At 34.2% G+C, this 15,787-nt stretch overlaps 1 protein-coding gene across 2 annotated transcripts in view; it reads left to right on the forward strand.

Moving 5' to 3' along the window:
- Nucleotides 1-14,777, forward strand: part of LOC133561177 (cytohesin-4-like) — a 28,055-nt gene extending 13,278 nt beyond the window's left edge. For both annotated transcript variants that reach the window (XM_061914459.1, XM_061914468.1), the window contains exons 5-13: nt 1,792-1,910; nt 3,925-4,005; nt 4,197-4,309; nt 4,701-4,849; nt 8,382-8,493; nt 10,372-10,448; nt 10,539-10,610; nt 10,677-10,831; nt 13,740-14,777. In XM_061914459.1, coding sequence (XP_061770443.1) covers nt 1,792-1,910; nt 3,925-4,005; nt 4,197-4,309; nt 4,701-4,849; nt 8,382-8,493; nt 10,372-10,448; nt 10,539-10,610; nt 10,677-10,831; nt 13,740-13,827 — 966 coding nt within the window. In that variant the 3' untranslated portion in view covers nt 13,828-14,777. The remainder of the gene's footprint in view (nt 1-1,791; nt 1,911-3,924; nt 4,006-4,196; nt 4,310-4,700; nt 4,850-8,381; nt 8,494-10,371; nt 10,449-10,538; nt 10,611-10,676; nt 10,832-13,739) is intronic.
- Nucleotides 14,778-15,787: the final 1,010 nt, after the last annotated feature.

The following is a 15,787-nucleotide window of genomic DNA, read 5'->3' on the forward strand; positions in this document are numbered from 1 at the left end:
ATGCTTACAGATAGCATGAATGAAATACCAAAATAAATAACACTGAAGTGTATACCTGCCTAAATTTGCAAAAAAAAAAACAGCATGCTAATGTTAGCATATATAAAGTACCCAAATATGTGGTATGTACCAAATAAAGTTAGCTAGAAAAGAGATTTAGCAAATTTATATTAAAACGCTAACAGGGTTAATTTGTAAGGTGGCAAATTATTTGATGCTGAGGTTGCTACCTGCAAAATTTGCCAAAAAGGTAGCGTGCTAATGTTAGAATGCTCCAGGCCGCACTTTGGAAGGGTGGGAAGTGGATCTGTAGACTAACAATCCTTTGCATTTACATTGGTTGCAAATGTAATCTGGATTAAGTTGCAAAAACCCCAAACTTGTACACAGAATTCAACAAATTGCAATAAAAGTGTGTGTGTGTGTGTGTGTGTGTGTGTGTGTGTGTGTGTGTGTGTGTGTGTGTGTGTGTGTGTGTGTGTGTGTGTGTGTGTGTGTGTGTGTGTGTGTGTGTGTGTGTGAGAGTGTGAGTCTGTGTGTGTGTTCTGGCAATTCTGACTTAATGGGGACATCGCTGTGTTTACACCTTTAGGGGACTTCAGACGGTATGGGGACCCAAAAAAAAAACAGGTCCCCTAAAGGCAAACCTTTTTAAATGATAGTCAGATCCATTCTACATCCTTCTCTATATCTGGTAGTTGGAGTTGCAGACAACTTCATTACTGCTAAATAGCAGTTTTCAGTAATGTCACAGAAGATGCAGGATTTGCTTTAACATTTAAGTGGTGAAACTTCCTATAAGAGGACAGCTGTAATGCTGTATTCTGAGGATCATGTCATATTTAATTTGAACTTTTTTTATTTTTTGGTCCTCAGTAGTCACATACAAATGTGTGTGAATCATCAGAAATGATTTAAATTTGGTCCCCATGAACCATATCAACTCTTTTCCCCAGGGTCCCCAGTAAGTCTGAACAGCACATTACTTCATCAATCCAGAGATTTAAAGATGTGTATGAGCTAACTGGGCAGTTGCAATTTTACCTCCTTTTTGTTATGCCTCCACAACCTGTAGAAAGGGTGGTCCCCACAAGTCATGAACAAAAACTTGGTCCCCATTCCGAATGATAACCAGTGTGTGTGTGTGTGTGTGTGTGTGTGTTCTGGCAATTCTGATTTAATGGGGACATCACTCTGTTTACACACCTTTAGGGGACTTCAGAAGGTATGGGGACCAAAAATAAAACAGGTACCCTAAAGGCAAACCTTTTTAAATGATAGTCAGATCCATTCTACATCCTTCTCTATATCTGGTAGTTGGAGTTGCAGACAACTTCATTACTGCTAAATAGCAGTTTTCAGTAATGTCACAGAAGATGCAGGATTTGCTTTAACATTTAAGTGGTGAAACTTCCTATAAGAGGACAGCTGTAATGCTGTATTCTGAGGATCATGTCATATTTAATTTGAACTTTTTTTATTTTTTGGTCCTCATTAGTCACGTACAAATGTGTGTGAATGATCAAAAATGATTTAAATTTGGTCCCCATGAACTATATCAACTCTTTTCCCCAGGGTCCCCAGTAAGTCTGAACAGCACATTACTTCATCAATCCAGAGATTTAAAGACGTGTATGAGCTAACTGGGCAGTGGCCATCTTACCTCCTTTTTGTTATGCCTCTACAACCTGTAGAAAGGGTGGTCCCCACAAGTCATGAATGATCAAACATTTGGTCCCCATTCCAAATTATAACCAGTGTGTGTATGTGTGTGTGTGTGTGTGTGTTCAGGGTATAAATTACCTGGTGGATAACAGACTGTTAAGCAGAAGCGCGGGATGCATCGCAGAGTTCCTCTACAAGGAGGAAGGACTCAACAAGACCGCTATTGGAGAGTTCTTAGGAGAAAGGTGAGGAAGAGTGTGGGGATGACGACTGTGAAGATGAAGAGTGTGGGGATGAAGAGTGTGGGGACGAAGAGTGTGGGGACAAAGAGTGTGGAGATAAAGAGTGTGGGGATGAAGAGTGTGGGGATTAAGAGTGTGAAGATGAAGAGTGTGGGGAAGAAGAGCGTGGGGATGACGACTAGTAGATGAAGAGCTTGGGAATGAAGAATGTGGGGATGAAAAGTGTGGTGATGAAGGGTGTGGAGATAAAGAGTGTGGGGATGACGACTGGTAAATGAAGAGCTTGGGGATGAAAAGTGTGAAGATGAAGAGTGGGGGGATGAAGGGTGTGAAGATGAAGAACACGGGGATGAAGAGTGTGGGGATGAAGAGAGTGGGGTTGAAGAGTGTGAAGATGAAGAGTGTGGGGATGAGTGTGCGGAAGAAGAGCATGGGGATGACGACTAATAGATGAACAGCTTGGGGATGAAAAGTGTGGAGATGAAGGGTGTGGCCATGAAAAGTGTGGAGATAAAGAGTGTGGGGATGACTACTGTTAGATGAAGAGCTTGGGGATGAAAAGTGTAGAGATGAAGAGTGTGGGGATGAAAAGTGTGGGGATGAAGAGTGTGGTGATGAAGAGTGTGAAGATGAAGAACACGGGGATGAAGAGTGTGGGGATGAAGAGTGTGAAGATGAAGAGTGTGGGGATGAGTGTGGGGAAGAAGAGCGTGGGGATGACGACTAGTAGATGAAGAGCTGGGGGATGAAGAATGTGGGGATGAAGAGTGTGGCGATTAAGGCTGTGGAGATAAAGAGTGTGGTGATGACGACTGGTGAATGAAGAGCTTGGGGATGAAAAGTGTTGAGATGAAGAGCGTTGGGAAGAAGAGTGTGGGGATTACAAGTGTGGGAATGACAACTGGTAGATGAAAAGCTTGGGGATGAAAAGTGTTGAGATGAAGAGTGTGGAGATGAAGAGTGTGGAGATGAAGAGTGTGGGGAAGAAGAGCGTGGGGAAGAAGAGCGTGGGGAAGAAGAGCATGGGGAAGAAGAGCATGGGGAAGAAAAGCATGGGGATGACAAGTGTGGGGATGACGACTGGTAGATGAGGAGCTTGGGGATGAAGAGCGTGGGAATGAAGTGTGTGGGGATGAAGAGTGTGGGAATGAAGTGTGTGGGGATGAAGAGTGTGGGAATGAAGTGTGTGGGAATGAAGTGGGTGGGGATGAAGGGTGTGGAGGTGAAGAGTGTGGAGATGAAGAGCGTGTGGATGACAAGTGTGGGGATGACGACTGGTAGGTGAAGAGCTTGGGGATGAAAAGTGTGGAGATGAAGAGTGTGGGGATAAGGAGTGGGGATGAAGAGCGTGGGGATGAAAAGTGTGGGGATGAAGAGCGTGGGGATGACAAGTGTGGGGATGACAAGTGTGGGGATGAAAAGTGTGGGGATGAAGAGCATGGGGATTAAAAATGTGGGAATGCCGACTGGTAGATGAAGAGCTTGGGGATGAAAAGTGTTGAGATGAAGAGTGTAGAGATGAAGAGTGTGGGGAAGAAGAGCATGGGGATGAAGAGCATGAGGATGAAAAGTGTGGGGATGACGACTGGTAGATGAAGAGCTTGGGAATGAAGTGTGTGGGGATGAAGAGTGTGGAGATGAAGAGCGTGGGGATGACAAGTGTGGGGATGACAACTAGTAGATGAAGAGCTTGGGGATGAAAAGTGTGGAGATGAAGAGTGTGGGGATGAAGAGTGTGGGGATGAAGAGTGTGGGGAAGAAGAGCATGGGGATGACAAGTGTGGGGATGACGACTGGTATATGAAGAGCTTGGGGGATGAAGAGTGTGGGAATGGAGAGTGGAGATGAAGAGTGTGGGGATGACGAGTGTGGGGATGACGAGTGTGGGGATGAAGAACGTGGAGGTGAAGAGTGTGGAGATAAAGAGCGTGGGGATGAAGACTGCGGGGATGAAGAGTGTGGGGATGAAGAGAGTAAAAAGGAGAAGAAGACAATTCCACTTGTGCTTTTTCCTCAGAGACGAGCTCCACCTACAGACCCTGAAGTCCTTCGTAGAACTTCATGAGTTCTCAGACCTCAACCTGGTCCAAGCACTCAGGTCAGACTCCCGATCTTTATTTGAAGACGTGTAGCGTAGCCTGCCTTACTCGACCCCACGATACAAGCTGTCATAAATAAAGGGGCGGGGCCAGCAGTGCAGTGTTCCGATTGGTGGACAAAGAAGTTGTCACTTGAAGAATAGGAAGATGACCAAAAAAAGGCTGATCCCGCCCTCTTGTCACATGACAGACAGTTCCTGTGGAGCTTCCGTCTGCCCGGCGAGGCCCAGAAGATTGACCGCATGATGGAAGCCTTCGCCAAGCGCTACTGCGATTGCAACGTCAGCGTCTTCCAGTCCACAGGTGAGCTCAGACCATCTCCAAGTCCAGGTCCAGTCCAAGTCCTGCTGTTTCACTTCCTGTCCTCGGTGGACGGGACTCACAAGCACCAAATCAAATCAACTTTATTTATAAAGCACATTTAAAATGTACCAGAGAGGTAACCAAATGGACAGGTTGAAAGATAATACGAGGACCGAACAAACAACACAACACAAACAGAACATGATAACAAATAAATAAATAAAACATCAACACAGGTTCACAGCAGGTGTGTAATGGGGCAACATTGCAGGATGGATACTACTTAGTGTTTAAAACCAAGGAACAAAAGTATGTTTTTAAGAGAGATTTAAAAACAGGAAGAGAGGAGGCTTGTCTAACACTTCATCTAACACCACTTCCTGTCGGCCAGACACGTGCTACATCCTGTCCTTCGCCATCATCATGTTGAACACCAGCCTGCACAACCCCAACGTGAAGGACAAGACCACGCTGGAACGCTTCGTCTCCATGAACAGAGGCATCAACAACGGCGAGGACCTCCCCCGCGACCTGCTCTTGGTAAAACAGGGACCGCCTCTTGGACGTGCGCCGCACTCCGCTAACTTTCGCATCCTAGCTCGCAAACGGTCGACCAATATTTAGTTTACATCCCGTTAGAACAGCCAACTGCGCCCAAGACCCAACCTCCGAGCTGATGATTTTAAGCTTGTCCTGAAGAATTTGGAGGTAATCCTCCTTTACTTTCTGTAAAGAACCAGTTCCATTGGCAGAAAAACAGGCTCAGAGCATAATACTACCACCACCATGCTCGACGGTAGGCGTGCTGTTCCTGGGATTAAAGGCCTCCAAACATATTGCTGGGTATTGTGGGCAAACGGCTCCATTTTTGTTTCATCTGACCACAGAACTTTCCTCCAGAAGGTTTTATCTTTGTCCATGTGATACCAGATGAAACAAAAATTTAGTTACATGTATTATATTTAGTTATTATATTAGTCATAGTTAAATATAAAATAATGTATTACTATGTTGGTTATAGTTATATGTAATATATTTAGTTACCATGTTAGTCATAGTTATATGTAATCTAATTACTATGTTAGTCATAGTTACATGTAATATATTTAGTTACTATATTAGTCATAGTTTCATGTAATGTATTTAGTTATTATATTAGTTATAGTTAAATATGAAATCATGTATTACTATGTTAGTTATAGTTGTATGTAATATAGTTACTATGTTAGTCATAGTTACATGTAATGTATTTAGTTACTATGTTAGTCATAGTTACATGTAATCTATTTAGTTACTATATTAGTCATAGTTTCATGTAATCTATTTAGTTACTATATTAGTCAAAGTTCCATGTAATATATTTAATTATTATATTAGTTATAGTTAAATATGAAATCATGTATTACTATGTTAGTTCTAGTTACATGTAATATAGTTACTATGTTAGTCATAGTTACATGTAATATAGTTACTATGTTAGTCATAGTTACATGTAATCTATTTAGTTACTATATTAGTCATAGTTCCATGTAATATATTTAGTTACTATATAAGTCATAGTTACATTTAATAGATGTAGTTACTATGTTAGTCATAGTTATATGTAATCTATTTAATTACTATGTTAGTCATAGTTACATGTAATATATTTAGTTACTATATTAGTCATAGTTTCATGTAATGTATTTAGTTATTATATTAGTTATAGTTAAATATGAAATCATGTATTACTATGTTAGTTATAGTTACATGTAATATAGTTACTATGTTAGTCATAGTTACATGTAATGTATTTAGTTACTATGTTAGTCATAGTTACATGTAATCTATTTAGTTACTATATTAGTCATAGTTTCATGTAATCTAATTAGTTACTATATTAGTCATAGTTCCATGTAATATATTTAGTTACTATATAAGTCATAGTTACATTTAATAGATTTAGTTACTATGTTAGTCATAGTTATATGTAATCTATTTAAATACTATGTTAGTCATAGTTACATGTAATATATTTTGTTACTATATTAGTCATAGTTACATGTATTATATTTAGTTTTTATATTAGTCATAGTTAAATATGAAATAATGTATTACTATGTTGGTTATAGTTATATGTAATCTATTTAATTACTATGTTAGTCATAGTTACATGTAATATATTTAGTTACTATATTAGTCATAGTTTCATGTAATATATTTAGTTATTATATTAGTTATAGTTAAATATGAAATCATGTATTACTATGTTAGTTATAGTTACATGTAATATAGTTACTATGTTAGTCATAGTTACACGTAATGTATTTAGTTACTATGTTAGTCATAGTTACATGTAATCTATTTAGTTACTATATTAGTCATAGTTTCATGTAATCTATTTAGTTACTATATTAGTCATAGTTCCATGTAATATATTTAGTTACTATATAAGTCGTAGTTACATTTAATAGATTTAGTTACTATGTTAGTCATAGTTATATGTAATCTATTTAATTACTATGTTAGTCATAGTTACATGCAATATATTTAGTTACTATATTAGTCATAGTTTCATGTAATATATTTAGTTATTATATTAGTTATAGTTAAATATGAAATCATGTATTACTATGTTAGTTATAGTTACATGTAATATAGTTACTATGTTAGTCATAGTTACATGTAATGTTTTAGTTACTATATTAGTCATAGTTTCATGTAATTTATTTAGTTACTATATTAGTCATAGTTCCATGTAATATATTTAGTTAATATATAAGTCATAGTTACATTTAATAGATTTAGTTACTATGTTAGTCATAGTTATATGTGATCTATTTAATTAGTATGTTAGTCATAGTTACATGTAATATATGTTGTTACTATATTAGTCATAGTTACATGTATTATATTTAGTTATTATATTAGTCATAGTTAAATATGAAATTATGTATTACTATGTTGGTTATAGTTATATGTAATATATTTAGTTAACATGTTAGTCATAGTTTCATCTAATAGATTTAGTTACTATGTTAGTCATAGTTATATGTAATCTATTTAATTACTATGTTAGTCATAGTTACATGTAATATATTTTGTTACTATATAGTCATACTTACATGTATTATGTTTAGTTATTATATTAGTCATAGTTAAATATGAAATTATGTATTACTACGTTGGTTATAGTTATATGTAATATATTTAGTTAACATGTTAGTCATAGTTTCATCTAATATATTTAGTTACTATGTTAGTCAAAGTTACATGTAATCCATTTAATTACTATGTTACTCATAGTTACATGTAATTTATTTAGTTACTATATTAGTCATAGTTTCATGTAATATATTTAGTTGTTGTATATCAGTTATAGTTAAATATGAAATCATGTATTACTATGTTAGTTATAGTTACATGTAATATAGTTACTATGTTAGTCATAGTTACATGTAATATAGTTACTATGTTAGTCATAGTTACATATAATCTATTTAGTTACTATATTAGTCATAGTTTCATGTAATATATTTAGTTACTATGTTAGTCATAGTTACATGTATTATATTTAGTTACTATATTAGTTATAGTTAAATATTAAATAATGTATTACTATATTAGTTGTCAACTTGTCCAGGGTGTACTCCGCCTTCCGCCCGATCGTAGCTGAGATAGGCACCAGCGCAACTGCCCCCCACCCCTCCACCCACGACCCCAAAGGGAATAAGCGGCAGGAAATGGATGGATGGATGGGTTGGTTATAGTTACATTTAATACATTTAATTACTATATTAGTCATAGTTACATCTATTTAGTTACTATATTCGTCATAGTTAAATATGAAATGATGTATTTCTATAAGTTAGTACATTGTAATATCGTATTTTTATTTTTATTATCATTTTTATTATTATCATTATTATCATCATCCATTTTCTACTGCTTGTCCCTTTTAGGGTGATGGGGGGGCTGAAGCCTATCCCAGCTACACACGGTGGAATATTATAAAAATAATAATAATAATAATAATGATTATTATTATTATTGCTGTTGCCATTATAAATAGAACACATGTTTCCATTTTTAGAAACTATACGAGAGCATCCGCAACGAGCCGTTCAAAATCCCGGAGGACGACGGGTTGGATCTCACGCACACCTTCTTCAACCCAGACAGAGAAGGATGGCTCCTAAAACTTGGTAATACTATTTATGGGTTATGGATAGTATGGGTTATGATTAGTATGGATTATGCTTAATATGAGTTAGGGTTTGTATGGGTTATGATTAGTATGGGTTATGCTTAATATGGGTTATGATTAGTAAGGAATATGCTTAATATGGGTTATGCTTAATATGGGTTATGTTTAGTATGGGTTTTGATTAGTATGGGTTATAATTAGTATGAGTTATGCTTAGTATGGGTTATGCTTCATATGGGTAAGGGTTAGTATGGGTTATAATTAGTATGGGTTATGCTTAATATGGGTTATGGTTAGTATGGTTTATTATTAGTATTGGTTATGCTTAATATGGGTTATGCTTGATATGGGTTATGATTAGTATGGGTTATGCTTAATATGGGTTATGGTTAGTATGGGTTATGATTAGTATTGGTTATGCTAATATGGGTTATGTTTAATATGGGTTATGATTAGTATGTGTTATGTTTAGTATGGGTTATGGTTAGTATGGGTTATGATTAGTATTGGTTATGCTGATATGGGTTATGCTTAATATGGGTTATGCTTAATATGGGTTATGATTAGTATGGCTTATGCTTAATATGGGTTATGGTTAGTATGGGTTATGATTAGTATTGGTTATGCTAATATGGGTTATGCTTAGTATGGGTTATGATTAGTATGTGTTATGGTTAGTATGGGTTATGGTTAGTATGGTTTATGGTTAGTATGGATTATGATTAGTATGGGTTATACTCAATATGAGTTATTGTTAATATGTGTAATAGTTAGTATAGGTTGCAATTAGTACGGGTTATGCTTAATATGGGTTATGTTAGTATGGGTTGTGCTCAATATGGGTTATGGTTAGTATGGGGTATGTTAGAATGGGTTATGTTTAGTATGGGTTATGCTTAATATGGTTTATGGTTAGTATGGGTTATGCTTAATATGGGTTATGGTTAGTATGGCTAATGAATAATATGGGTTCTGGTGAGTATGGGTTATGATTAATATGGGTTATGCTTAATATGAGTTATGATTAGTATGGTTCATGCTTAATATAGGTTATGGTTAGTATGGGTTATGATTAGTATGGGTCATGCTTAATATGGGTTATCGTTAGAATGGGTTATGATTAGTATGAGTTCTGATTAGTATGGGTCATGCTTAATATGGGTCATACTTAATATGAGTTATTGTTAATATGTGTAATAGTTAGTATAGGTTGCAATTGGTACGGGTTATGCTTAATATGGGTTATGTTAGTATGGGTTGTGCTCAATATGGGTTATGGTTAGTATGGGGTATGTTTAATATGGGTTATGTTAGAATGGGTTATGTTTAGTATGGGTTATGCTTAATATGGGTTATTGTTAGTATGAGTTATGCTTAATATGGGTTATGGTTAGTATGGGTAATGATTAATATGGGTTCTTGTTAGTATGGGTTATGGTTAATATGGGTTATGATTAGTATGGGTTATGATTAGTATGAATCATGCTTAACATGGGTTATGCTTAATATGGGTTATGCTTACTATGGGTTATGATTAGTATGGGTCATGCTTAATATGGGTCATGCTTAATATGGGTTATGATTAGTATGAGTTATGATTAGTGTGGGTCATGCTTAATATGCGTCATGCTTAATATGGGTTATGGTTAGTATGGGTTATGGTTAGTATGAGTTATGGTTAGTATGGGTTATGATTAGTATGGTTACAATTAGTATGGGTTATGCTTAAAATGGGTTTTGTTAGTATGTGTTATGTTAGTATGGGTTACGCTTAATATGGGTTATGGATAGTATGGGTTATGGTTAGTATAGGTTATGGTTATTTATCACCCTGTTGCTTTATTACAAAATAATATTTGTGTTGTTTTTTTCTCAGGAGGACGCGTGAAGACGTGGAAGAGACGATGGTTCATCCTGACCGACAGTTGTCTTTACTACTTTGAGTTCACCGCCGTAAGTGGCCATTTCCTGTTAGCGCTAACCAGCTAGCACGCAGAGTTGGTTATTCGGTTGGTAAGCATGGCTGCTCCTGGTGGATTTCAGGACAAGGAGCCCAGAGGCATCATCCCCCTGGAGAACCTCAGCGTGAGAGAAGTTCCTTTCCCCCGCAAGCCGGTGAGTTCCCGGTCAGAAGGTCCCGGCGGAACGCGTCACTGACGGTCTGAATCCGCCATGGTCTAGTTCTGCCTGGAGCTCTACCGGCCCAACAGTCCAGGGCAGAAGATCAAAGCGTGCAAGACGGAGACGGACGGGCGGGTGGTGGAAGGCAAGCATCAGTCCTACGCCATCTGTGCCGCCAGCGCCGAGGAGCGGGACTCCTGGATCGCCGCCATCAGGTAAGAACCCCGTTGCTTTTTGGGAGTCGGACATCAGTTTGACGTCAACACAAAACCTCGATTCATTTTGAATGGTGTCATGACCAGGATGTTCCGAGCCAGGGGTGTCCAAAGTGTGGCCCAGGAGCCATTTTCAGTCCGTAGCAAAACATTTTAACACCCGCGGCAAAATTTTTTATTTTAGCATGCTAGCTTTTTAGCTTATTTTTCAGATATGCACCTCACTGTCAAACATTTTGTTACTTGATGAATGATATCTGTTAGCATGCTACCATTAGCATGCTAACTTTTTTTTTTTTCAGGTATACACGTCAACGTTAATTATTTTCCGACTTTGAAACTTCTCTTTATTTTGAAGCAGTGGTGTCCAAACTTTTTTCCACTGATTATAAGATATCTTTCATTTTCAAAAACAACTAAATTTATAGATTTAAAAAAAAATCTTATCTGGAAGTCATAAAAAATTCCCTAAAAAACAAATAAAACATAAAATAAATATTATATATATATTTTTTTTTTCTTTTTTTCATGGTGTCAGAACAGAAATTTGATAATGCAAAAATAATAATAATATTTATCATACATTTCAAGCTTAAGTGATCTATTAAAGTGTACACGGTAAAATATGACAATAGATTTTACAGTCAAAACAAACTGTTAGTTTTTACATTTAGCGACACATCCTAAAAACAATATTTTGTATTATTGTGTTCATTTTTATTTATTTTTTGTCTGATTGTGTTCATTTTAGATAAAATGGAATAAATGTTATGCTGTCAAAACCAACAAAAATTATTTGGTAAAATTCATCCTTTTTTATTTGCCAATTTTTACCTGGAAAATTGACTTCTTTTTCTTTTTTTAGTGTACGTAAAAAAAATAAACAAGAAATATAATTGTTGTTAAATATTAAATAATAATTATTTTGTTTTTCTTTTAATCAAGCTTAAGTGATCTATTAAAGTGTACACGGTAAAATATGACAATAGATTTTACAGTCAAAACAAACTGTTAGTTTTTACATTTAGCGACACATCCAAAAAACAATATTTTGTATTATTGTGTTCATTTTTATTTTATTTTTGTCTGATTGTGTTCATTTTTTAAAAAATTAAAAAAATGTTATGCTGTCAAAACCAACAAAAATGTTTTGGTAAAATTCTTCCTTTTTTATTTGCCAAATTTTACCTGTAAAATTGACTTCTTTTTCTTTTTTTAGTGTACTTAAAAAAAATAAACGAGAAATATAATTGTTGTTAAATATAAAATAATAATTATTTAGTTTTTCTTTTAATCAAGCCTAAGTGATCTATTAAAGTGTACACGGTAAAATATGACAATAGATTTTACAGTCAAAACAAACTGTTAGTTTTTACATTTAGCGACACATCCTAAAAACAATATTTTGTATTGTTGTGTTCATTTTTATTATTTTTTTTGTCTGATTGTGTTCATTTTTTTAAAAATTAAAAAAATGTTATGCTGTCAAAACCAACAAAAATTGTTCGGTAAAATTCTTCCTTTTTTATTTGCCAATTTTTACCTGTAAAATTTACTTCTTTTTCTTTTTTTAGTGTACGTAAAAAAAATAAACAAGAAAACAATAGTTGTTAAATATTAAATAATAATTATTTTGTTTTTCTTTTAATCAACCTTAAGTGATCTATTAAAGTGTACACGGCAAAATATGACAATAGATTTTACAGTCAAAACAAACTGTTAGTTTTTACATTTAGCGACACATCCTAAAAATAATATTTTGTATTATTGTGTTAATTTTTTATTTTTTTTTGTCTGATTGTGTTCATTTTTAATTTAAAAAAAAAAATGTTATGCGGTCAAAACCAACAAAAAATTGTTCGGTAAAATTCTTACTTTTTTATTTGCCAAATTTTACCTGTAAAATTGACTTTTTCTTTTTTTAGTGTACGTAAAAAAAATAAACAAGAAATATAATTGTTGTTAAATATTAAATAATAATTATTTTGTTTTTCTTTTAATCAAGCTTAAGTGATCTATTAAAGTGTACACGGCAAAATATGACAATAGATTTTACAGTCAAAACAAACTGTTAGTTTTTACATTTAGCGACACATCCTAAAAATAATATTTTGTATTATTGTGTTAATTTTTTATTTTTTTTGTCTGATTGTGTTCATTTTTAATAAAAAAAAAAAAATGTTATGCGGTCAAAACCAACAAAAAAATGTTCGGTAAAATTCTTACTTTTTTATTTGCCAAATTTTACCTGTAAAATTGACTTTTTCTTTTTTTAGTGTACGTAAAAAAAATAAACAAGAAATATAATTGTTGTTAAATATTAAATAATAATTATTTTGTTTTTCTTTTAATCAAGCTTAAGTGATCTATTAAAGTGTACACGGCAAAATATGACAATAGATTTTACAGTCAAAACAAACTGTTAGTTTTTACATTTAGCGACACATCCTAAAAACAATATTTTGTATTATTGTGTTCATTTTTATTTTTTTTTTTTGTCTGATTGTGTTCATTTTTTTAAAAATTAAAAAATGTTATGCGGTCAAAACCAACAAAAATTGTTCGGTAAAATTCTGCCTTTTTTATTTGCCAATTTTTACCTAGAAAATTGACTTATTTTTCTTTTTTTAGTGTAAAATAAACGAGAAAATAATAGTTGTTAAATATTAAATAATAATATTTTTTTCTTTCAAATGGAACACAATGGTGCAAGAATATCAAGGGAAAAATCTATTTAATTTTATGTTCACATATTATTACTGTTAAATGTGTTTTATATTTGTATTGTAATATTAATGTTATTAGAGTCAACACTGCAACTTTTCTCACTTGTTTCCACTTTCATGTATTATTATTCTTTTTTATGATTGTTGACACCTCCAACCTTCTCCTGGTCCTGGTTGTCCAGGGCGAGCATGACCAAGGACCCGTTCTACGACCTGGTGTCGCAACGCAAAAAGAAGCTGATCAAGCAGAACCAGAACCAACAGGACTGAACTAGAGCTCTGCTACTGTACATTTAACTGTAAGTGTGTGTGTGTTTTTGAACTTCAACCCTTCTTGAGACATCGACAAGGAAAAGTAGCTTCCATATGAGGAGGTGTGAACAAGTTAGGACATAAACCATGGTCCCGATACGGAAAACCATTGCATCTAATAGAGAATGTCTCATTTGCACCCCCTGGTGGTGAAATCTATCAAAACGTGTCAGTTTTAAAAGTGCTCCTCTTCTGGTCAACATATGAAATAACAAGTGTGTGTAAAAATTTGAAGTGCTCCCCCCTCTGGCCAACATATGTAATAACAAGTGTGTGTAGGAAATTGAAATGCGCCCCCTTTGGTCAAATTGAAGGAAATATGTACATAGAGACATGCTGTAATAACTTGAAGTAAATAATGAAGATTAAAAACCAATTACAAACAAAAATAAATACAAAAATAACTTTTTTTAAATATTTGCATAGTTTGTATATATTATTAATGTTGTAAATAATTTTTTTTATATATGTAGAAAAGGCTGGTTGTAAAGAGATAGGCATTTTTCTGAGGTCCCCAGAAGGTCGGAACTACAAGAAAGTGTGTGTACGGACACAGCGAGTCTTTTAAGCTCAGAAGAAAGCAAGTCAGCGACATTTTTAAAGACTTTTAAAGAACAGACAAGAAAAAAAATGGACTCTGATCCTCGCTTGAAAGAAAAAAAAAAAAAAATCTGATTCCTGACTTCCCCTTCCTCGCCAGCAGCAGCTTGACTTCTGCTTTCGTTTGCACAATAAAATCTTGTTCTTGCTGAAATAAGAATAGAAAGGGACAAATATAATTGTGTTCATCACTTCCTGCGTGGAGGCTTTAATATTTTTGTCTTTTCATTTTGTTAAATGCTGCAGGGAATGTTGAAAGTGTCATTTCAGCGGTAGCTTTTTCAAAATAAAGGTCCGCTGATGACGTGTTTTGTTTCGCAAATAATTTCACATCTGAGTCGTCATTTTTATATATTCTGATACTGACTTGATTAATGCTTCTCGCATTTGCCATTTTAAAAATAAATATCTTATACCAACTGTGCTTTTTCACTGCACGCATACATCAGGAGGAGCTTATTTTGTTGTTTATTTTAATTCATTATTATATGATTTCATCTTCCACATGCTTGCTAAGGACTGACTTTTTAGCGTGTACTGTCTATACTATATAGAAAAATAAATACGTAAAATAAAAAAATAATGGGAAGTAACAGGACTGAGATTTTAGCATGTATAAACTAGAAAGAAAAGTAAATATTACTCCCCAAAAATAATGGGAGTAAAAGGACTGAGATTTTGGTATGTATAAACAAAAAATGGAGGAAACAGGACTGAGTTTTTGGCATGTATGATCTAAAAAGAAAACTAAATATAATCAATAATGGAAGCAACAGGACTGAGATTTTAAAATGTGTAAACTAGAGAGAAAAGTAAATACCGCAAAAAAATAATGGGAGTAACAGGACTGAGTTTTTGGCATGTGTGGGAAAATAGAGGTAACAGGACTGAGTTTTTAGCATGTATGATCTAAAAAGAAAACTAAATATTATAATCAATAATGGAAGTAACAAGACTGAGATTTTAGCATGAGTAAACTAGAAAGAAAAGTAAATATTAATAAAAAAATAGTGGGAGTAACGGGACTGAGTTTTTAGTATGTATAAACTAAAAATAAATATTATAAACAATAATGAACTAAGAGGACTGAGTTTTTAGCATGTATGATCTAAAAAGAAAACTAAATATTATCATCCATAATGGAAGTAACAGGACTGAGATTTTAGCATGTGTAAACTGGAAAGAAAAGTAAATATTACAAAAAATAATGGGAGTAACGGGACTGAGTTTTTGGCGTGTATAAACAAAAAATAAAGGTAACAGGATTGAGTTTTTTAGCATGTATGGTCTTAAAAGAAAACTAAATATAATCAATAAT

Source organism: Nerophis ophidion, linkage group LG01, assembly GCF_033978795.1.
Source record: "Nerophis ophidion isolate RoL-2023_Sa linkage group LG01, RoL_Noph_v1.0, whole genome shotgun sequence".
In the NCBI taxonomy this organism is placed as follows: Eukaryota; Metazoa; Chordata; class Actinopteri; order Syngnathiformes; family Syngnathidae; genus Nerophis; species Nerophis ophidion.